This window comes from Leopardus geoffroyi, chromosome C3, assembly GCF_018350155.1.
Source record: "Leopardus geoffroyi isolate Oge1 chromosome C3, O.geoffroyi_Oge1_pat1.0, whole genome shotgun sequence".
Lineage (NCBI taxonomy): Eukaryota > Metazoa > Chordata > Mammalia > Carnivora > Felidae > Leopardus > Leopardus geoffroyi.
Window position 1 is genome coordinate 1,601,969 of NC_059338.1, and position 23,337 is coordinate 1,625,305.

At 47.9% G+C, this 23,337-nt stretch overlaps 2 protein-coding genes across 17 annotated transcripts in view; one reads left to right on the top strand and one right to left on the bottom strand.

The window, feature by feature from the left end:
- ASH1L (ASH1 like histone lysine methyltransferase) overlaps window positions 1-11,889 on the bottom strand; it is a 197,075-nt gene extending 185,186 nt beyond the window's left edge. For 5 of the 9 annotated variants that reach the window (XM_045454362.1, XM_045454360.1, XM_045454361.1 and 2 more), the window contains exon 1: window positions 11,163-11,465. The gene's annotated coding sequence lies outside the window, so the exon portion shown is untranslated. Of the gene's footprint in view, window positions 1-11,162; window positions 11,468-11,773 lie in introns of those variants that run through there. The other 4 variants (XM_045454357.1, XM_045454363.1, XM_045454356.1 and 1 more) reach the window with 4 other exon arrangements.
- The window catches only part of DAP3 (death associated protein 3), a 34,816-nt gene continuing 22,873 nt past the window's right edge, over window positions 11,395-23,337 (top strand). For 5 of the 8 annotated variants that reach the window (XM_045454381.1, XM_045454380.1, XM_045454379.1 and 2 more), the window contains exon 1: window positions 11,395-12,331. In XM_045454381.1, coding sequence (XP_045310337.1) covers window positions 11,420-12,331 — 912 coding nt within the window. In that variant the 5' untranslated portion in view covers window positions 11,395-11,419. Of the gene's footprint in view, window positions 12,332-21,888; window positions 22,075-23,337 lie in introns of those variants that run through there. The other 3 variants (XM_045454384.1, XM_045454385.1, XM_045454387.1) reach the window with 3 other exon arrangements.

Below are 23,337 nucleotides of genomic sequence, written 5' to 3' on the forward strand. Positions count from 1 at the left end.
CTTAATTTCTGCACTCCTGCAACCTGCTTCCTCCAGTGTTGCACATTTCATTCAGTAAACAGCACCCAACAGTGAGGCTATCGTGGGAGTCAATCTTAACTACTCTTTGACTCAGACCTCACAGCCAATCTGAGTTCTCATTCCCCACCTTTAAAAATATGTCTCAAATCTGGGGGCACCTGGGTGGCTCAGCTGGTTAAGCGTCCAACTTCGGCTCAGGTCATGATCTCACAGCTCGTGAATTCGAGCTCTGTGCTAACAGTTCAGAGCCTGCAGCCTGCTTCAGATTCTGTGTCTCCCTCTCTCTCTGCCCCTTCCCTCTCTCTCTGTCTCTTTCTCTCTCAAAAATAAACATTAAAAGAAAAAAAGTTAAAAAAATAGATCCCAAATCCATCTCCCTGAAAACACCCTCGTTCAACTCACAGTTATCTCTTAACTCAAATATCACAACGGCTTAAATGGTCACTCTGGTTATATCACTCTTGCTTTTCAAAGTGTATACATTAGATCAAGTTATCTCCCTACTCAAAACCTCCCAACAGGTTCCTATCAAATCTAAAATAAAACCTACACACTCGGTCAAGTTTTTTAAGTGTCTACATTATATAGCCCCGACCACCTCTTCTACCTATTTCCTATCATTCACCCCCACCTTGTTTACGCTGTTCTAGCTCTTTCTCTTTTCTCTTTAACGTTTATTTATTTTTGAGAGAGATAGAGACAAACATAGAGCATGAGCAGGGGAGGGGCAGAGAGGCAGACACAGAATCCGAAGCAGGCTCCAGGCTCTGAGCCGTCAGCACAGAGCTTGACGTGGGCTCAAAACAACAAACCGTGAGATCATGACCTGAGCCAGTCAGACGCTTAACCAACTGAGCCACCCAGGCACCCCTCTTCTTTCTTTTTAAATGTTTTTTATGTATTTTTGAGAGAGCGCAAGCAGGAGAGGGGCGGGGGGACAGAGGATCCGAAGCGGGCTCCGCACGGACAACAGGGAGCCCAATGCGAGGCTCAAACTCACCAACCATGAGATCTTGACCCGAGCTGAAGTCGGACACTCAACTGAGCCCCTCAGGCAGCCCTAGCCCTTTAGTTCTTAAACACACCAAACACACTACTGCCTCAGGGCTTATGCTCGTGCCCCACACAGCTACATGGGGGTCTCACATCACACAGGTCTCTACTCAAGTATCACTGCCTCAAGGGACTTCCCCAACCACCCCCCATCTCCTTACTTTATTTTCCTTTATAACACCTAACATGAAAATGCTGTAACATCACACCCATTTGTTTAACATCTATCTTACTAGAAAGTGAGCACCATGAAAGCAGTTGTTTTTTTTTTTTTTTTTTTTAAGTGTTCTCTATACCCATGTGTGGCTTGAACTCAAGACCCCGAGATCAAGAGTCAAGTGCTCTACCAACTGAGCCAACAAGTTGTCCCTGAAAGCAATGACTCTTACTTTTATTCACTGCTGTATCCCCGGGGCTTAACACAGTATCTGATATGATGTAAGTATACAATTAATACTTACAGAATGAAAGAATATGTATTCTTTGTTAGAAATGCTGGTTTCAGGGGCGCCTGGGTGGCGCAGTCGGTTAAGCGTCGACTTCAGCCAGGTCACGATCTCGCGGTCTGTGAGTTCGAGCCCCGTGTCGGGCTCTGGGAGCCTGGAGCCTGGAGCCTGTTTCCGATTCTATGTCTCCCTCTCTCTCTGCCCCTCCCCCGTTCATGCTCTGTCTCTCTCTGTCCCAAAAATAAACGTTGGAAAAAAAAAAAAAAATTTAAAGAAATGCTGGTTTCAGTTTTTATTTGACTCTGAATGGAAGACTTAAGCCACTGATATCCCAGAGGACTAAATGTCCAATGGACTGCTTGGATAAAACACAGACACACAATAAGGATCCTCAAGAGGAAGAGATTTTTTTCCTAGACCTGACTTGCCCTGGCATAAAATAATCATACCCCAAGACATTCTTTCAGAAATCTCCACTACACCTTGCTTGAACCACATGTAATATGATGGGAGCAGCACATATTACAGCAGTACTGATCTTGTTCTGGAAAAGGAAAGTTAAAATACCCAAGGACCTTATTTTGGTCACTCATCACCGTATCCTAGTGCCTGGCACACAATAAGCACTCACTAAATATACGTTGGTCCTGTTTCTGAATGAAATTAGGTGGTTTAGTGAAAACAATGGGTTCTGCTTTAGAAGGATACACTGGCCTCCTAAAAAAACAAAGTGCTGGTCAGCTTTAAGAAGAGAATTGTCCTAACTAAACCCAATTCAGTTCAAAGACTTAAGGCTCTCTGCCCCAAAAACTTCACACTTCAGTGAAGATATATTCCTGTGCACTATGGAGAGAATCCTTGACTTGGTAAGAAGCAGCAGCCAAACACAAAGCCTAGTCTGGGGGTGCCTGGCTGGCTCGGTCAGTAGAGCATGCGACCTCTAATCTCGCGGTTCGAAGTTCGAGTCCAACATTGGGTGGAAATTACTTAAAAATAAAATCTTAAAAAAAAAAAGCCTCGCCTGGAGTTAAGTGGGAAAATATAAAAGTAGAATCCATACGTAAGGAAAATAAGATAAAGTGAGAATTAGAAAAAAACACGTATACATGTAAGGAAGTTGTTTAATACACTTTCAAAAACGTGTTTTGCATAGTCTTACCTCCTATAGGCAATACACATAAGGGAGGTCATTTGCTTTGCTAAAAAAATTTCTCTTTTCAGGAAATAAATAAGAGAAATTAATACTAACAGCAAATCTACATTATGCACCTGCTGTACGACACAGATTACGCTAAGCACTTTACACACATTACCTAGCACAATCTTTCAACAATCCTATGCTATAAGTATTATCGTCATCTTACAGTCAAGAAAACCAAGGACTGTAAGTGTTTTGCTAAAGATTACACAGTAAGTAGCAAACTGGGATCTGAGCCTAGTCAATCCGATTTCTGAGTCCATGATCTTAATCACTATTTGGGATTTTCAACAAATTGAAGGGAAATATACCAATGTGGAGCTGGAAGACTTGTTCATTGTTAAGAAAAGCAATTATACAATTTTTTCATTTGGCTGGACATATAATCAACGCTTGATTAAAATGCTGAACAAGTATATTCTAGTAAAAGTTTCCGAGTAACTAAAACATCATTGTTTTCTTGACTTTCATCTTTGTTAGAAATTAACAGTAATGATATAGTACTATTTTGTCTAGGCAGAGTGTACAGAACACGGCTCCATCTTCGTTTTGCTGATGACCTCGAAGCACGAAACCCAACCTAACATAGTACTGGAGACACAAGAAGTCACAGGAGACTAGGCGGAAAGTATACTGATCCAAATTACAGTCCCCGGAACTCATTCTGCTATGTTATTTCCATTTTCACGTCTGTGCACATATCTTTCCTGCCGAGAGCACCCCCTCTAAGCCTTACTGAATAACTCATATCTATCCTTTAAGACCTGGTTCCTCCCCCTTGCAGGAAGCTATCCTTAACCTTTCCTCTCCCTCCACAGATCTAATAACTTTCTCCCTTCTCTACCTGGGAGAAATGTATCACACTGCATATTGTAATTTGTTAACAAGATGTTGATCTTTCTAGATTCACTACTTTGAGGCAGGAAAAAAAAAAAAAAAGTCTTCTCTTCTCCCAACACCTAAATACAGAAATGGAAATGAAATAAGCACTGAAAAATGTTGGTTGAATGACAGATGAACAGAAAGAATACTTGTTAAACAGAATTAAACCTTGGCTTTATCTACAGTTTTGTAATTTTTTTCCCTTAAACACACACACAAAATTAACTTAAATCTCTCCCTTTTGGGGCACCTGGGTGGCTCAGTCAGTTAAGCATCTGACTTCTGATTTCCACTCAGGTCATGATCTCACGGTTTGTGAGTTCAAGCCCCACATCAGGCTCTTTGCTGACATTGCAGAGCCTGCTAGGATTCTCTCTCTCTCAAAATAAACAAACTTAAAAAATCTCTCCCTGTAGTTTCAAAGTGATTGCTTTTTTTTTTTTTTTTTTAACGTTTATTCATTTTTGAGACAGAGAGAGAGCATGAATGGGGGAAGGTCAGAGAGAGAGGGAGACACAGAATCTGAAACAGGCTCCAGGCTCTGAGTTGTCAGCACAGAGCCCGACGCAGGGCTCGAACCCACGGACCGCGCGATCATGAGCTGAGCCGAAGTCAGACGTCCAACCGACTGAGCCACCCAGGGGCCCCAATTGCTCTTTTTTCTTTAATGTGCTTCTATGTCTAAATTTTAACTTCCCAACGTATGTGATCACTTAGCCTGATGTAAACTATACTTGCGATTTACATCCTCCAATCTTCTCTGAAGGCCTTTATACTATAGTACTGTTCACCCACTAATTACTATGCATGATTGATTCACTCCATTTTCTCAGCTGTCAGCTGTTTCTTCTTTCGAAGACAATCATATATATATATATGAAACATACATATATGTTTAGTAATTTTGAAAGAGAGAGAGAGAGCGCACACACATGCGAGCAGAGAGAGAGAGGGAGAGAGAGAGAATCCCAAGCAGGCTCCACACTGTCATTCAGAGCCCAACTCAAGGCTCAAACTCACAAACCACTGAGATCATGACCTGAGCCAAAAGAGTCGCACACTTAACCGACTGAGCCACCCAGGCCCCCCTCAAAGATAATCTTTTAAATTCTCTCCATTCAAAGAATGGAGGCTTCTTGTATTAGTAAACACTTAAATTCTGGTGCTTTCATTTTCAGCAGTGCTGAATTTTAGGAAACCTTATTAGGGGCACCTGGGTGGCTCAGTTGGTTTAGCGTTTGAATTCAGCTCAGGTCATGATTTCGGGGTTTGGGAGTTCAAGCCCACATCAGCCTCACCACTGGGGGGTGCAGAGCCTGCTAGGGATTCTCTCTCTCTCTCCCTCTGCCCCCTCCCACTTGCTCTCCCTCTCTCTCTCTCTCTCTCAAAAATAAATAACTTAAAAAAAAGAAACCTTACCATAAGTAATGTGTCCTTCATATTCTAAATAGTATCATTTATACTAAGAAGCCAACAATATAGTTACTTTCTAATCTAACAAAAGTCCACCTGTGGTATCAGGACAAATAAAACTGAATGAGAAGAATGACTTAATGTCAAGTGTGGAAAAGATAGAAAAAAAGGTAAAGCAAGATTACGTCAAAGATTAATGATTTATTTCCTATGGGACTATAACATAAGATGTAACAAAAGATAAGTTAACCAAAGTTTCACTAGAGATAGCATTCACATTCATAATTATAAGTGTCAGTGTTTTATAGAAGGCTAAATTTTACTTTACTCACAATTACTTCAAATCTCAACACTTTGATTTATCTTCCTAACAGGAATATTTACTTTCTTTTTCTACAGTGTTTCTACTCATCATGATTATTATGCTCCGTACCATGATTCGTATTTAACAACTGAAGCAATGGTATGGACTTTCAAATGTCCACAATCAGAATTTCAAAATTCAAAATAATGTTATTTTATACTCTTTAAGTCGGATTTTAGACCAATTCCGGCTCCTGTTCAACATTACCAGTTATCATTGGATTTCTTTGCAGTAATTGGGTCCAGTTAGAAAATCAAGAACAAGAACACAAAAACATTTTTTAGCGTCTTGTCACTATGACTTAAAAAAAAAAGACTACAAGAGACACATTATTTCTCACTTTGTACATTAGAAAAAAGCTGATAAGCTTTTCTGGCAAACACAGAAACTGTTCACGCATTTTTCAACGCAAACATCTAAAAGCAGTGAGGTGAATTCTACGCCATTCATTTCTAATAGTTTGCAGAGGGAATCACAACTGACAGGTAAAAGAGATTAGAAGTAGTTTAATTCCACTTATCAGATACTTTTATTTAAAAAGTTATATAAACCTAACTATGAAGAAATAATTCCCCATTTAAGTGTAAAAAGAACGCACACACTGAAATATTTATGAACGAAATGATATAATATCTGAAAGGTTTGTTTCAAAATAAACAAAGCGGGGAAGAAGGCAGAGAGGTCGCAGATGGGGACAGTGTGATAGCTAGGTACGTACGGGTTACTGTTGCAGCTGGATGTTGAGTACATGAGGACTCACTACACTAATTCTCTTCATTTTTGTTATGTTTGAAACTTCCTACATTTAAAAAATGAAACAAATAAAATGGGAAAAGGTACACATACAATCCTGTCATCAACTTGCATATGTCTAAGAGCAAATGACTAAAAACTATGATGAAAAGCAGGGGCACCTGGGTGGCTCAGTCAGTTCAGCATCTGACTCTTGATTTCACCTCAGGTGATAATCCCAGATAATCCCAGGACTGAGCCCTGTGTCGGACTCCATGCAAAGCGTGGAGCCTGCTTAAGGTTCTCTCTCTCTCTAAAAAAAATAAATAAAAACAATGAAAAGCAAAAAAAATTAATGCTAAAATAAAATTTTATAGATTAGATGTTCAGTGAAAATAGATGTTCAATGAAAGCAATACAACTCTTGAAAAAACAAGGTTATCAAATTTCTGTCATCTCTTAAATCCATAATTATGTTGTGTCAACCTCACACTGCCATTAACCACCCCCAATGTAGCAGTCACTAAAATACTCATTTCTAAAACATGAAATGTAAGATTGACAGTTATCACTAAGAAGACAAATCGTCAGTACGAAAAAGCTAACCTCCCCACACAAAATATAAACAAAATATTTTTCAAGAAATAATTTGAAAAAACCAGCAAAATATCTCAAAATAAAACAAAAATTACTTTCATTTCCCTCTTTTATGGCAGCCAGGTTTAAGGTATGTCATCCCTCAGGGCACCTGTGTGGCTCAGTCTGGTTAAGTGTCCAACTTCAGCTCAGGTCATGATATCCTAGTTTATGGGTTCGAGCCCCATGTCGGGCTCTGTGTCAACAGCTCAGAGCCTGGAGCCTGCTTCAGATTGTGTGTGTGTGTGTGTGTGTGCGTTGTGTGTGTCTGTGTGTGTGTCTCTCTGCCCCTCCCCCACTCACGTTTTGTCTGTCTGTCTCTCTCAAAAATAAATAAACATTAAAAAAAAGAGAGATATGTTACGCTTCTGGAAGGGTTGGCATAAAGTGGACTTCACAGCAGACATCAGTAAGACTATATGCACCTTTAAAAATCCCAGGCAGCAATATGAAATTTTTAACCAGAGATGCATCACCCACACATATGGTAAAACTTCTCTACTGTGTACAGCCAGATCATGTTGGCAGGACTGAACACGGTCACTTATTCGTGAGGTATGGAAGACAACGACTAGAACCTCAAATGGTCCTGCGAGAGCGCAAAGACACAATGCCTAGCAAGACAGGGAAGTCATGCTCCATATTTCAGAACACAGCTCAAGACTATGCCGTGAAGATTGCTTTCATTTCTTGATCCTCAAAGATCCTGAATAATCTGCAATTATTACAAGCATTATTTTTTAAATTACAAACTATCTCATATGTATAAGACTAAATACATATTGAACTATATGCACAGATTAACAAGACACACATGTATGTAACGTTATTTTAAAAACCCACAATCTACTACCCAAGTTAAAAATTAGAGAAAATATTAAACTCCTCACAAATCTACACAACACACAGGCCATGACAATGAAGAGAAGGGATAATCAAACCGCTTTTCTCCAGACCTTTCCTTACCTTACCAAGTCCCGTGATCTGTGCTATCCAAACACTCTCTGAATTTCTTGTTCTATTAAAAATTCAGTAATTAGGGGCGCCTGGGTGGCGCAGTCGGTTAAGCGTCCGACTTCAGCCAGGTCACGATCTCACGGTCCGTGAGTTCGAGCCCCGCGTCGGGCTCTGGGCTGATGGCTCAGAGCCTGGAGCCTGTTTCCGATTCTGTGTCTCCCTCTCTCTCTGCCCCTCCCCTGTTCATGCTCTGTCTCTCTCTGTCCCAAAAATAAATAAACGTTGAAAAAAAAAAAAATTTTTAAAAATTCAGTAATTATTTAAAAAGGGGGGGGGGGGTGCGAGAGGCACCTGGGTGGCTCAGTCGGTTAAGTGTCCAGTTCATGATATCCTAGTTCATGGGCTCGAGCCCCGCGTTGGGCTCTGTGCTGACAGCTCAGAGCTTGGAGCCTGCTTCAGATTCTGCGTCTCCCTCTCTGTCTGCCCATCCCCCACTCTCTCTCTCTCAAAAATAAACAAACATCGAAAACATTTTTTAAAAATTCAGTAATTATTTTAAATTTCCAATACTCAATTCACGGGTAGTCTATCAAATAGCTACTGCGTTTTACCCCAGAAGCTTCTTGGCCTTTCGTCTAAGACCAAGTGCATTTTTTCCCCAGTAAGTGTTTTCTGGATGCATGAATACCCCAAAATGACATTAAGACCTTTGTTACGAACTCACTACAGAAATACATCGGAAACAAGATCAGGAATACGACCCAAGTATGCCTGGTTTTCAAACCAGAGAGCCTTCGGCCAAGAACACCAGGTGATACCAAAACACACTCGATAGCTACAAAGTCCCGCAGACAGCAGGAAGAGTACCGCTTCCTGCGAATTAGTGATGGCAAAAACTCTGCAATTAAGTCATGAATCCTCAACTTCTGGGAACATTCCTCCCTCCTCCTCGCCCTTTGGAAAGCCACCACCATCATACCAACCTTCGCTTCAACTGCACGAATCTCTTCAAGGACTGAGAGCACGTTCTTACTCACCTTTGTGTCTCCTACGTATAATTAAGTCAATGTTTGTTATAAGTAAGATAAACTCCAAGGAATGAGCTTCAAAAGCCTCGGACCCAATGCGAAACTGGGAAGAGAGGAGTTCAAGAATAAAAAGATAATGAAAAAGAATAAAGCTATGTATTTTTGTTGACATATTTTCTTACCACCTAATTCAGAATCCTATACAAACACTGCAAAAATGAGTTTGTAAAGAATAAAATGAAAAGACACGACCTGAAAGCTGTCCTTACTCGCAGCATGCTCAAAAAGTGTCACACAATCTGTCACCTTAAATTCACACCAACATCTTCATCTCCAAACAAAGCTCGGTTTTAAAAGGGCTTCAAATGAGACCTAAATATAAAAAGGTTCTACTTCGTCACAATGTAAGTTCCTGACATGGTGTGCATAGTGTGACTGCACTTACGCTCATTTAACAGTCAGGGTCTGTCATCAAATTCTCAGAAGGATATGCGACCCCAAAAGACTTTAGAGACCTGCTAATCTAGCATATCGAAAACATGCTACTTTCCAGACATAGAGCCACGCTAGCTTAGGTTCAAGAGTTTTCCCCTCGTATTCACTGGGGGGGCCCTTACTGCAAAATCAGCATTTGGAAGACCTCCCTCAGCCCAACCCAAAAGTTCCAAACTCCACGGGCACGTACAGCAGCGACTCCCAGATCCCCCAAAACAGTTAGTTCACGAATGCCAGAAGAAAATGCGAAGCCAGGCACCCGGCATCGCAAGCTTGCCACCCTTTCGGGTTAGAGCCTTCCGTAGGAAAATGCCCGGATGTCTAACTTCCCTGCAAACCGAACAGACTTTTCAGGGAAGTTTTGGGGCCTCCGCTCCACGCTGGTCTGCCTGCCTGGCTGGCCCGAAACACCCACGGCGGTCCAGGCAAGTCCGCTCAGAGGCACCCAGGCTGTGTCCACAGGGTCACTGAGTCCCACCCCAAGACAGGGAGCGTTTACTGAGGAATTCTTCGATAAATACCCGCTGAGCCAGGGAAGGAAGCTCCTTCTGCCTAGATCGAGTCGAGCCGTCAGCCCCCAGACGGCGACCCCGGTACAAGCCCAGGCCACGAGAGCCTGAAGTGTCACGAACGCCCTGCTTCCTCCGTAAGCCAGGACCACGGTCCCGGACGCCCGCTGCGCACAGCCCTCCCGGCCGCACACCCTACGCTCCGCGCGCCCGAGGTCCACCGGACGCCCGCGGCCACACAGGCCCCTCTTCCCAGCGCGGCGGGGCCTGCGCCCCAAGCCCTCCGCGGGCAAGCAGCCGCGCGCCTGGAGCCACAGTCCCAACGTCGCCACCACGGGAAAGCGTGACCTTGCAAGAGCATCTCTTTCGGCCTCGACTTCCTACTTTGCACGACGGGAGAAAACACCTTCCCCACCATCTTCCCCGAGGGGCAGGATCACAAAGGAACAGAAAAAGTACTGCGAGGACCCGGGAAGCTTCGCTCCGCGCGACGTGTTACTACCACCTCGGGCCAGCGGAAAGCCCACCCCTTCCCTGTACCCTCGCGGCAGACACGGCGGGTGTTCGCGTTTACGCCGTTCCCCCTACTCAGACGAACGGGCCGTCCCGACGACCACAGGCGGCCCCGGCAGGTTCGTCCCACCCCCGACCCCACGGGCACGTGTGGCGCCGCGTAAAAAACCCCGCCACGACTCCTCCTTCCCGAGCTCCGACGCGCTCCCGATTTCTGACACAGACACGCACATCCGCCCGACGGGGCCACCCCGAATTTCGTCTCGAAAAGAAGGTGACTTGAAGGGGAACTCCGTGACCCCGCCACGAGCACAAGCAGGGTCTTCCGGAACGCGTTCCCACTCTCCTGCCCTGCGCACACACGCCGCCACAGCCGCTGCACCCCGGAACACCACCTGCCTCCCAGACCCCGCACAAACTACCCGGGCACAGTCCTCAAACTTACGACCCGGGGGCGGGGGGGGTCTCCCGCTCGTTCCCACGCACCGCCGCGCGCCTCAGGGGCACCGCGGCCCCGGCCCCGCCCGCAAGCGACCCTCCGCAGAGCCCCCTCTCCCGCCGCGGACGCCGACCCGACGGGGGGGGGGGGATGCTCCCGTCGCGCCTCCCCGACGCGCCAACTAACCTGTCAGGGGCGCAGCCGACTCCGCCTCCCCGCGCCGACTTTCCCGCCCCCTCCCCCCCAGGCCCGGAGCCCGCCCGTCAGGGACACCCCTTCCCCCCCCTCCCCCCGCCCCCCGCCGGGAGGGACTTCCCGGTCCGCTCAGGATCCCCTGCCTCGCGCCCCTCCCCCACCCCGCCCGCCGCTCTCCCGGAGGTCCAGGTCCGGGAGGTGACAGTGGCTCCCGGGCCGCCGGGGACCGCGCCGCTCCGGGAGCACTTAGGCCCGAGGCCTCCGCAGGCGGTTGTGCTCACCGTGTCAGAGGCCGAGGCCGAGCGAGATGAGAGTGCAGGGAAGTGGGGAAGGGGGGCGGCCGCCAGCAGGCTCCTCCGCTTCCCCGGGTCCGCGGCGGATCCCTGCCGCCTGTCAGGAGGCGGCCGGCGGGGGAGCGGACTGGCGGAGACGCGAGAGAGGAGAAGGGAAAGGCGTGGGGCCGAGCGGGGGCCACCGAGGGGAGGCGGTCCCGCAACCGAGACGGGGATCGTCTCCCCCTCCGCAAAGCGAACCCAAAATGGCGGCGGGAGCGGCGGCGGCAGAGCGGCGGCGGCGGCGGCGGCGGCTGCTCGGGAGGGAGGGCGGGCGCGAGCGAAGGGCGCCTCGTGCCCCCCCCACCTCCCCTCCCAGGCCCTCCCCGCGCCCCCCCCCGCCCCCTCCCGCCCCCGACTCGGGCGGCGGAGCGCGCACGCCCGCCCGCACGCGCCGGACGGGCTCCGGGCTCGTCGCTCGCTCTCCCACCAACCCCCGCCTTCGGCCGCCTGGCGCGCCCGCCGGCCCGTCCGCGCTCGCTCGGGGGCGCCCGCTCGCACGGCCCCCCGCTCCCCCGCGGCCCCTGTCAGGACGGTCGGGCGCGGGCCCTCACGCGTACCTTCGGCGGCGCGAGCCCCGGCCTCCTCCTCCACCGCCTCTTCTTTCCTCCCCCCCCCTTCCCCGCCCCCACGGCCACCAACCGCCGCCACGGCCGCCGCCGCCGCCGCCTCCTCCGCCCCCCCACATGCCCTCCGCCCCTCGCGCGTGCGCCTCCCACAATCCCCCCCGCCGGACCGTTCCATTCGCGCCGCCGCGGGCGCGGGGCGGGGGGGGGGCGGGCGGCGCGGCGGCGGGGCTGCCGGGAGGGCCGCGATCACCCGAGGGGCGGGCAGAGGCCCGGGACGACTCACCTCCCCGGCCGCCGCGCCGCGCCGCCCAGGCTCGCCTCCGCCGGCCGCCGACGGGCCCCGGTGGGCGCGTCCGGGGCGGCCCAGCTCCCCTCCGCCGGCAGGCGGTTGGAGGCCGCGGCGGCTGCGCGGTGAGCCGCTTCCTGCCGGACGGCCCGAGCTCGCCGGTCGGCTGCGGGAGGCGCGGAGCGTGCGGTTCGGCGTCGGCGGAGGCCTGGTGCGCCCCTCGGGCGGGAAGGAGCCGGTGCCGGGGCTTGAGCGCCCGCGAGGTAGGGAGCGAGGCCGGGAGGGCCGGCGGGCTCCGCGCCGCGGACCGGCGCCGGGGGGGTGGGGTGGGGGGGGAGCCCGCGCCGCGGTCGCTTGGCTCTCTTTGTGTTTTTCTTTCTAAAGCCGGGCTGGATTTCTTGGGTTTCACGGCACCGTCCGTACGCTTGAGGTTCCGGGGCGCTTTTACGCTTTCCTTTCGGGTGGACGATGCATCCTCACCGTCATTAGGCAGCTGGAGGGTGGAGGATGACGAAACCGCGTCCTTCTGGTTCAGTGCCGGACTCGATCCCCCCTGTCCGCCGTGTCCTTCAGAAAGTACTTTTTCTTCGTTTTCAAAAAGAAAGGAAAGCCTGGACGTAAAGATTAGTGGACTCCAAGGCGGCCTTCGGCGTTGGCGTCTGAACTAGAAGAATATACGTGAGGTAGGATTAGCTCCTGGGCACAGGGCAGGTGGAGAGCCTTCCGCTACCGTTCACGGCCCTGGCGATGTAGGTCAGGTTTGGGGGTGTAGCGGGCAGTGTGTGTCCTGTCCCCTCGCGTCCTTAATAAAACAAGGCAAAACGAGGCCTGACACACTCCTCAGACTTCTGCGCCAGCATTTACTTTTTCTTAATGATTGAACTGCGGAGAACTATGGATTGACTGACTTTGAAAACCCAAAGTGTGCCTACTCTGGGAGTTCTTGGTCTCCTCCATAGGGTAAAGCAGAATCGATTAGGGGAGGGATCACCTGGGTTCCCCTTCACTCCACGTGCGAGGACTTGCAGGGACCTAGGGACCCCTGTGAAAATCACTCTGCTAGATTTCCCCCTTGCTACATTTCAGTGTATGGATTGGGTTTTGTTTGCTTTTTTTTTTTTTTTTTTTTTTTTTCTCAAAGTAAAGAGGAAATCGGCTTTCATTACCTCACTATATACTAGCCTTTCCTAACCACCTAAAGTCCTATCTCGGGGAACCCATTCAGGTGTACTTTGATCTTTCTTTAATTGTGTCACATATGCAAATGTGTTACCCTGCCAACATTTTAAATTTGATGGCTGGGAGGAGGCCTAACACTTCTTTTGTATTTTATAGCCCTAGTACTAAGTGAGTCAAGGAAATGTTGAAAGAATGTTCAAAACGAAAAGTCTCTGGAGCAGAAGAGTGAGCATTTGTGGGATTCCTTGTATGGAGAACACGTGCTCCCGCTTCTTAAACAGCACTTTGAGATAGATCATCTTAACCCCCATTTTACAGATGAGAAGCCTGAGGCTCAGAGAAGTCTAGTAACTTAACCTTTAGGTTTCACTCCGCCTGTCTTAAAAACCTTTTTCAGGGACTCTTGATCTCAGCTCAGGTCTTGATCTCAGGGTCGTGAGTTCAAGGCCCTGCCTTGGGCTCCGTGCTGGGCCCGAAGCCTAAATTTTACAAAAGCCAAAACAACAACCACAAAAAAGACCTTTTCATTATACCACATTGTCTTTGCAGTAAACATTTGTCATCACCGACATAATTACATATTCTACCAAGAAAAGATACTTAATGTTATTCCCCAACACCAGTGCGCAAGGAAAGTTACTTACGGTGTCTGCCTTCATCTTGCTGTCATGAATTGTCAGCTAAGTATCGACAAGACAGTACTCTGTTACTTGCGTATGCCCCAGTGCCTACCAAAATATATCAGGTGTTCAGTAAAATGACCTTTTTGAACGAAGGAAACCTGAGTTCCTTGAACCAAGGAAGGTATGGAAGACGGAATAATGGTTCCCCCAAAGATGCCCACATCCCAGTCCCTGGAACCTGTGGATATGTTTGTTATGTGGCGAGAGGGAATTAAGTTTGCTAATCAGCTAACCTTGAAACAGGGAGATTATCCTGGATTATCCGGTAGGCCCGCTGTAATTACAAGAGTTCGGAAAAGATGGCAGAGGGACACGGTGGGGTCCATGTCTGCATGCTGCTCTGGGACAAAGGCTTGGCCAGCTGTCGCAGCTTTGAAGATGGAAGAGCGGCCTCTCTGAACTGGAGCCCCCGGAAGGAACACAACCCTCCACACGCTTGGCTTTTGGACTTCTAACCCACAGAACTCTGAGGTGACAAGTGTGTTGTTTTATGCCACTAAATTTGTGGAAATTTGTCACAGCAGCAGTAGGAAGCTCCTACGGAAAGGGGAGGGAGCCAAATCGTGATTAAGCTCCAGAAGACCTCCTTGGAGTGTGGATTTACGCTTTGATGCAAATGAGGGTGTGGCTCACCTGAAACCGTGCCCTAAGCAAAGTGACGGGCACTGGACAAAGCTGCCTACATTTCCAGTATCTCCCTGCTTCTGTGTTTCTGGGGACAGTCCTCGAGCTTAGGTGGGCAGCTGGGTTCTAGGCTGGTGCTGCACAGCAGCTGTCTTAGCTAAGCTCTTCAGATTTGCCTACTGGAACAGAAGTAAGTAAACATTTATTTCATGCTGCTTCCTTGCTGCGCTGTTGGCTAAATGCAGTTTACGTGAGCAGGAGGGGCGCCTGGGGGACTCCGTCGGTTAAGCATCCGGCTTGAGTTCGTGGGTTCGAGCCCTGTGTCGGACTCTGTGCTGACAGCTCAGAACCTGGAGCCTGCTTTGGATTCTGTGTCTCCCTCTCTCTCTGCCCCTCCCCTGCTCACACTGTCTCTATCTCTCAAAAATAAATAAATGTAGACAAGCGGGAAAACTTCTTCACTATATACTTTAAAATAAGGTTTCAAGTGTTAAAAGAAAAATTTAAAGATAAAACTTAACTGGAATGTCATCATGATTGACTTCACATTTGACAAGTTAAGAGTCAGTGCTATATAAGCATAATAGTCTGTAAATCATTTTCTGTTTAAAAAGGGAAGAACTCTGAAATTTGGGGGGTGGGGGTACTGAGATTTTAAACTCATGCTTCAGGTGATGGATTGCCTTTTAGCAAAGTGGAAGTTGACCCTCCAGGCTGCATGGGTGCAAAGCCCAGTTCTTCTCCTTGGCTGTGAAGCTTGGGTAGAGACTTCATAACACAGTGTAGATTTCCATACTACCTTCTAGAAGGTCTTCTCCGTTTTAGAAGTGGGGGAACAGACGCACAAAGTTTAAGTTGCTCAAGGTCACACAGCTGTTAAGCAGGAGAGCTGGGATTCAGATTTCATCACTTACATTCTGGGGTCCCTGCTTTTAACCTTTTTGCCACACTTGCCACTCTATTTTCTTTGTAAATTGGACATATTACCTACATCATAGGATTGTTGTAAAGGTAAAATGAGTTAATTCACATAAAGCACTCAGAGCAGTGCCTGACTTACAGAAAGTGTTCGTAATATGTTAGCTACTGCTGTCGTTGGAGCCCTAGATATTTTTCTGATGTGCTTCAGTCACTGGAAGAAAGGAAGTACCAAAGCGGTGCTCCTTGCTTCTGCCTTTACCCGCACCGCCCTTTTATCTTCTGTATGTCAGGACTGTCACTGCTCTTAACTTGGTGAAAGTTAAATTACGAGAGGGGGCAGTGTCTGGAAGACACACTCGAGTGCCCTTGTCCTACAGATAGGAAACTGGGTCTCAGAGAGAAGAAAAAAACAAGAGTCCCACAAGCTTACAACAACGTTATTTTTTCCTGTAGAAAATGTTACCGGAAGGTATTCATCTGAGAAACCAAAGGGCTTGTCAGACAGTCTGAAGGCAGACTGGGATGTGGTGTTGGGGTAAGGACCCGCTGTTTTTAACTATTTATCTTGAGCCCTGCTCTCACACGGTTTGATGCACAGTAGTATAATTCATGCAGAAAATTGCGTGTTAGCTTTTAAGAATTCACTCGGGGTTTGTTGATTTAATTTTACAAAATTTACTCTCTGCCTGGATGATAGCAGTGGTTCAGATTCAAAAAGTGCAAAAGACACCACTCGCTTTTCCTGCCCCCATAGGAACCTATTTCCTCTCCTTGAAAGCAACCGGTATTATCAATTTTTGTATGTCCTTCAAAATATGTACCTTTTTACGAGCAAATTGTGTATATGTTTTCCCCCTTTTACACAGACAGTAGCTAACTATATACACTGTTCTGTGCTTTTCCCCCACTTAGTGTGTGTCGGACATTTTTGCTCATTAGTTTGCAGAGAGCTGCTAGGTGGTTTTGTTTTTAATCGGCCGCATGCTGTTTCATTGTATGGGGATGTACGGGGGCAGATACTTAATTCTTCCCTTTAATATCAGAAGCCGGGTTGCAGTTGAATAATCTCATATACACAGCAATCTCTGTTGTTATTATGTTACTCTAAAAATGGTTTTGCTTAGGTCTCATAAAAAATGGTTTCTAACATGGACACGTTAGTGAGGTTTGGACAGTTTTTACTACGTAAACAATATTGCCAATATTGCTTATTGCTAATAACATTACAAATAAATATCAAGAAAAGAAAGTTACCTACAACATTAGCACCTCAATAGATCGGATTATTTTTTCTATGTCTTTTTCCTTAAGTCTTTATGTGTTTCTAGTTCAGAACAATAATCTAAATCTACAGATGGGTTGAGATCAATGTAGGTATACCACTGAGCCCGAAAATCCTGGGGTGTTAAGGCTGGACATGCGTCTTCACAGAACACGCCTCATGTGGGGGCGTCTGGGTGGCTCAGCCAGTTAAGCATCTGGCTTTGGCTCAGGTCATGATCTCACGGTTTGTGGGTTTGAACCCCGCAACAGGTCAGCATGAGCCCCACTTTGGGTAAAAAAAACAAAAACACAAGCCCCATGTTTCTTCTCTCTCTCTCTCTCTCTCTCTCTCAGCCCCTGGTGGGATCTTCACTCTCCCTCTCTCTGCCCCTTGCTCACTTGCGCCCCCCCCCCCCCATCCCCTCTCTCTCAAAGAAAAGAAAAAAGAAAACTCTGATGTGTCATGAGTCTGGGGTCCATTCCTTGAGGAATTTTGCAGGTGCGGGTATTAAGGAAGATCCAGAGTGTCCCCTGGCCCGGGAAGCAATCGTGATCCCTCCCCCTTCCCATCCTTTGCTTCTGCATCAGGAGAGTTCGTGTCATTGCATCAGCCCTCGCCCCCCTGTCATTTGGGGACCGAGTGCGCGCTGCGGCAAACTGGGGCCTGCGGGAGTTTGTCGTCGTCGTCAGCGTCTCGAAGAAACTCCTCTACTTCTGTAGCCCCAGTGCCCCTCGAAGGGTCCACACGTGGGGAAATAGACCCAATGAGGATGACGGAAGGCAGCATGACAGGTTCTGTGTTTTCTAACAAAGTACAAAAGCAGTGATGTTAGTCTTAATGAACCAGAGTTGTCCTGGAGGATTCGAGATTTAGAACAATCTTTCTCAACCTCAGTACTCTCTGTTGATGTTTGAGGCTGGGTGATGTGTGGTGCGAGCCTGTCCTGCACATTCCAGGATGGTTAGCAAGGTCCCTGGTCCCTCGTCTCTGCTCATTAGATGTCCTCCCCCTCCCCCCCCCAAGCTGTGACAACCAAAAATGCTTCCGGACATTACTAAACGTCCCCCAGGGGGCAAAATTGCCCCAGTTGAGAGACACTCGTTTGGAAAAAGAATTGCTGATTGGCAGGAAATCAGTCTAGCTTCGGTGGAGCAAAGTCATGGCAGAGTATTCTTTCTGTCTGATTTCCTAGCGTGGGAGGTCACAGTAATGCCATTATGCATATCACGTCTTCATTGAAGGAAGGCGTTTGACAGTCTCCTTATGACACACGTACTGCGTGTCTCCTTGGTGGGACAACCATACCCAGAGGCCCCGCGCTCAGTAGGTCGACATTCCCTCAGCCGGGACATCTGCGTGGCACTCCTCGCTCCTACCCGCACAGTGGAACCAGCTGGGGACCTTTAAAAACTGCCAACGTCTAAGTGTCCCTACAAGCGGCTGTGCTTTAGTTGGTCTGAGATACGGTCTGGGCGTCGGGCATTTTCAGCGCAGGCAGACCCGGTTTGGCTGCGCTCCCACGGCCGGCCGGTGCTACGCACAGAAGGTTTGCGGGAACCTGCGGGGAGCGCGTCTGTCGGCGCCAGTGTTTCCAGCTGCGTTCGCTCACTTCCTGTCTCTGTGCCACGTTGTGGTGACTGCCACGGTATCTAGCCCTTTTCCAGGAGTATATTTTTGTGGTGATCCACGACGAGTGACGTTTGGTGTTACTGCTGTGATGGTGTGGGGGCACCACGAGCGGTGTCCTGTAAGACGGTGAACTTGACAGATGCTCCGCCGACGGCCGTGCCCCGTCTCTCTCCCTTCCTCAGCCGCCCTGTTCCCTGAGACACGGCAGCAGTGACGTTAGGCCGATCACGGACCCTACAACGGCGCTAAGTGTGCAGTGAAGGGCAGAGTCTCGCGCCCGTCGCTTGAAATCGGAAGCTGGCGGCGATTCGGCTCAGGGGGGAAGGCGCATCCAAAGCCCAGATACACTGAACGCTTAGGCCTCCCGCACCTGACGCTTGGCCAAGTTGTGAACGCAAGGGAAGCTTCCTGAAGGAAATGAGAAGTGCTGTTCCAGGGAACACGCGGATGACGAGAAGGCTAAACGGCCTTACTGCCGATGCGGAGAAAGTCTGAGTGGTCCGGACGGAGCATCACACGCACCACGTCCCCGGTCCAGAGCCCGGTCCAGAGCAAGGCCCGCACCGTCTTCGTTCTGCAGAGGCCGAGCGAGGGCAGGAGGCCGCACGGGCGCGGCGAGACGCTGGCTGAGGCCGGTCCGTGAGGTCTCGGGAAAGAAGCCGCCTGCGCGACACAGAAGCGCAGGGAGAAGCATCCGGGGCCGATGCAGAAGCCGCGGCAAGTTCTCCGGAGGATCCAGCTGAGAGAATTCACCCGGGTGGCCACGCTCACCAACAGATCCTCAGTGTGGACCAGACAGTCTCATGTTGGAAGGGGACGCCGTCCAGGACTCTCGTGGCCAGACGGGACAAGTCAGGGCCCGGTTCCCAAGCTTCGGAGGACAGGCCGACTCTTGTCAGGGGCTAACGCGGCTGGTGACTGTAAGCTGAAGCTCCTTGACCTTTCCCAAATTCCTGGGGCCCATAAGGACTTGGGTAAATCTTGGGGCACCTGGGGCGCACAATCAGTTCAGTGTCCAACTCTTGGTTTCTGCTCAGATCATGATCTCACAGTTCATGAGTTCAAGCCCTACGTTGGGCTCTTTGGTGGCAGCACAGAGCCTGCCTGGACTCCCGCTCTCACTTCCCCTCCCCTGCTCACACTGTCTCTGTCTCTCTCTCTCTCTCAAAAATAAATAAATAAATAAATAAATAAATAAATAAATAAATAAATAACTTAAAAAAAAAAAGAATGTCGCTAAATCGACTCTGTGCTCTAGGAATGGAACAACAAAGCCTGGAGGACAGCACATCTGTTTACAACGTGGGTGACTGAATGTCTTAAGTCCGCTGTTGAGACCTGCTCAGAGAAAGGATCCCTTTCCACATGCTGTCACTCATTAAAGATGAATCTTGGTAGTTCTGCTCGTCTAAAACTTTTTTACGTGGAAGCTAAAAACACTACAAACGGTTACCACTTGCAACTATTCATGTGGCTTAAGGTTTCCAATATTGTGTGTACAAAATAAAAGCTGAATTTTACTTGATGCTGAAACTAATAAACTTTTGGGGCGCCTGGATGGCTCAGTTGGTTGAGCGTCCGGCTTAGGTCATGATCTCATGGTTTGTGGGTTCGAGCCCCACGTTGGGCTCTGTGCTGACAGCTCGGAGCCTGGAACCTGCTTCAGATTCTGTGTCTCCCTCTCTCTGCCCCTCCCCTGCTCATGCTCTGTCTGTCTGTCTGTCTCTCAGAAATAAATAAACATTAGAAAAAGTTTTCTTTAATCTAAAAAAACTGCAGCTTGGTTTTGTAATTTGTAAAAAAATTCCAGTAGAGTTAACATGCAGTGTTACATTAGTTTCGCACGTATGATACAGTGATTCGAGAATCCTGTACATGCTTCGGTGCTCATCATAAGTGGACTTTTTTTTTTAATGTTTAGTTTTGAGAGAGAGCATGAGTGGAGGAGGGGCAGAGAGAGGGAGACACAGAATCCGAGGCAGGCTCCACACTGTCAGCACAGAGCCTGATGTGGGGCTCCACCTACTGAGCCACCCAGGCGCCGCCATGGTCAGTGAACTCTTAATCCCCTTCCCCCACCCATCTCCCCTCTAGTAACCATCAGTGTGTTCTCTGTAATTAAGAGTCCCGTTTTTTGGTTTGTCTCTTTTTTCTTTGTTTCTTGCGCATACGAGTGAGATCCTATGGTATTTGTTTTTCTCTGATTGACTTATTTCACTTAGCATTGCACCCCCTATCTAGATCCATCCGTGTTGTGGTGAGTGGCAAGATGTCATGTTTTTGTGGCTGAGTAATATTCCTTTGTATGTGTATATAGCTTCTTTATCCATTCGTCCATCAGCTGCTTCCATAATACGGCTGTCGTAAATACTGCAGTAAACGTAGGGGTGCGTGTATCTTTTTGAATAGTGTTTTTGTATTCTTTTGGTAAATACTCCATGCTGGAATTAGTGGGTCCTATGATAATTCTATTTTTTATTTTTTAAGGAACCTCTGTACGGTTGGCCATAGCGGCTGCACCAGTTTGCATTGCCACCAACAGTGCACAAGTGTTCCTTTTTCCTCCACATCCTCGACAACACTTGCTGTTTCTTATGTTTGCGGTTTTTGCCATTCTGACAGATGTGACACATTGTGGTTTTGATTGCATTTCCTTGATGATGAGTGATGTTGAACTTCTTTTCATGTGTCTCTTGGTGATCTGGATGTCTTCTTTGAAGAAATGTCTGTTCACGTCTTCTGCACTCTTTTTTTTTTTTTTTTTTTTTCAACGTTTATTTATTTTGGGGACAGAGAGAGACAAAGCATGAACGGGGGAGGGGCAGAGAGAGAGGGAGACACAGAATCGGAAACAGGCTCCAGGCTCTGAGCCATCAGCCCAGAGCCTGACGCAGGGCTCGAACTCACGGACCGCGAGATCGTGACCTGGCTGAAGTCGGACGCTTAACCGACTGCGCCACCCAGGCGCCCCACGTCTTCTGCACTCTTAATTGGATTATCATTATCGCTATTATTTCGATGTCAAGTTGTATGAGTTCTTTATATATTTTGGATACTTACCCTTTATTGGGTATGTCGTTTACAAATATTTTCTCCCATTCAGTAGGTTGTCTTTTAGTTTTATTGATTGTTTCCTTTGTTGTGCAGAAGCTTTTTATTTTGATGAAGACCCAATAGTTTAATTTTGTCTTTGTTGCCCTTGCCTCAGGAGACATATCTAGAAAAATGACAGAGGAATTATTGCCTGTGCTCTCTTCTAGGATTTTTATGGTTTCGGGTCTCACACTTAGGACTTTAATCCATTTTGAGTTTACTTTTGGTGTATGGTGTAAGAAAATGTTCCACAAATTCTGATTTAGAATTTTATCCAAACCATTTCTAGTTCTCCCGGTTAACTTTATAACTAAATGTGTAAGACGGTATACTTATGAAAATTTTTATGAAATAAAGATATCTACAAACTGAAGTAAGGTTCAATATTAATAAAAGCGACTTTGGTAATTACTTTTTCTTCGCTAAGATCAAGATCAACAAATAGCCGCACAAATGGCTGATTGGGGCCACCGAGGAAGAAATCTGGTGTAGTAATAAGAATGTAGCTCTTAGTCCGAAACCCTGTCTGCATCCAGGATTCTCCGTTTGCCAACACCACCGTGGTTTCCATGTATCACAACAACTGTGACTTTGCAGCTCCTCCCACAAAGAGGTAAACTCCGCTTCTCACCCCTTGTTCTGATCTGGCCTATGACGGGCTGCAACAGAATGGGACAGATGGCCGGTTCTGAGCCAGATTTGGCTCTCTCGGACCTTTGCCACCCGTGACAAGTCAGACAGTTCTGGGATGAGAGACGGTGTGGAGCACAGTTGGTCATCCCAGCTGAGGCCAACCGTGACCAGCCAGCCAACCCCAGAGCATGAGGCCCCCCACCGGCGATAGCCACACCTGGTCCAGAACAGGAACCAACCAGTCTGCAGCTGGAGCCTTGTCAACAGTAATAAGGGGTCCTTGGCCGAGGCCACTGCGTCCGGGGCGGTCTGCTGGTACGCTGCTCGAGAAGGGCGCTGTCCCGGTAAGATGACAGAAGCACGCGGTGTCTGTCGCGCTCAGTCTGACGCGTACTCCGTGTGTGTCAGTTTCTGCTGCTGCTGCTTCAATGGGGCCGAGTAGCAGTGTGTTTTGGTAAATGGCTGTATTAAGATTCACAACCCATGACAGTCAGGATCCTTAAAGTGCACAGTTCAGTGGGTTTTGATGTAGTCACACAGTTGTGTCATCATTACCACGACCTGGTTTTAGAACACCCTTGTCACTCCGTTCTCCCCTCTCCCAGCCCCTGGCAACCACTGATCTCATTCACTGTGTCAGTAGATGTACCTGTTGTGGACACTTTTTATGCAGTATAATTGGAACGTAGTACACAGGTGGTCTTTTGTAACCGTTTTCCTTTATTTAAAGATTCACCCGTGTTGTAGCATTTATAAGAACTTCGTTTATTGTGATTACTGAATAATATTCCATTGCATGGCTACACCACACTTGGTTTTTATCCATTTATTGGTTGATGGACATCTGGATTGTTCCCCCATTTCGCCTGTTAGGAAAAATGCTGCTGTGAGCATTTGTGAACAAGTTTTTGTGTGCACACACGTTTCCATAGGCCCTGGATGTATGGTAGAATTGCCAGGTCATTTGGTAGCTGCGTGTTTAATCTTTTCAGGAGCTGTCAAACTGTTTTCCAGAGTAGTTGGTTCCATCTTACAACCCCACCAGCGATGTAGGAGGATTCTAGTTTTTCTGCATTCTCCCCAACACCGTCTGTTCTTTGGATTTTAAAGCGTATCACATTATGTTTTTGATTTGCATTTTCCTAATGACTTACGGTGTTAAACACCTTTTCAAGTGCTTCTTGGCCATTGTATATCTTCTTGGGAGAAATGCCTGTTGAAATCCTTTGTCTGTTTTTGAGTT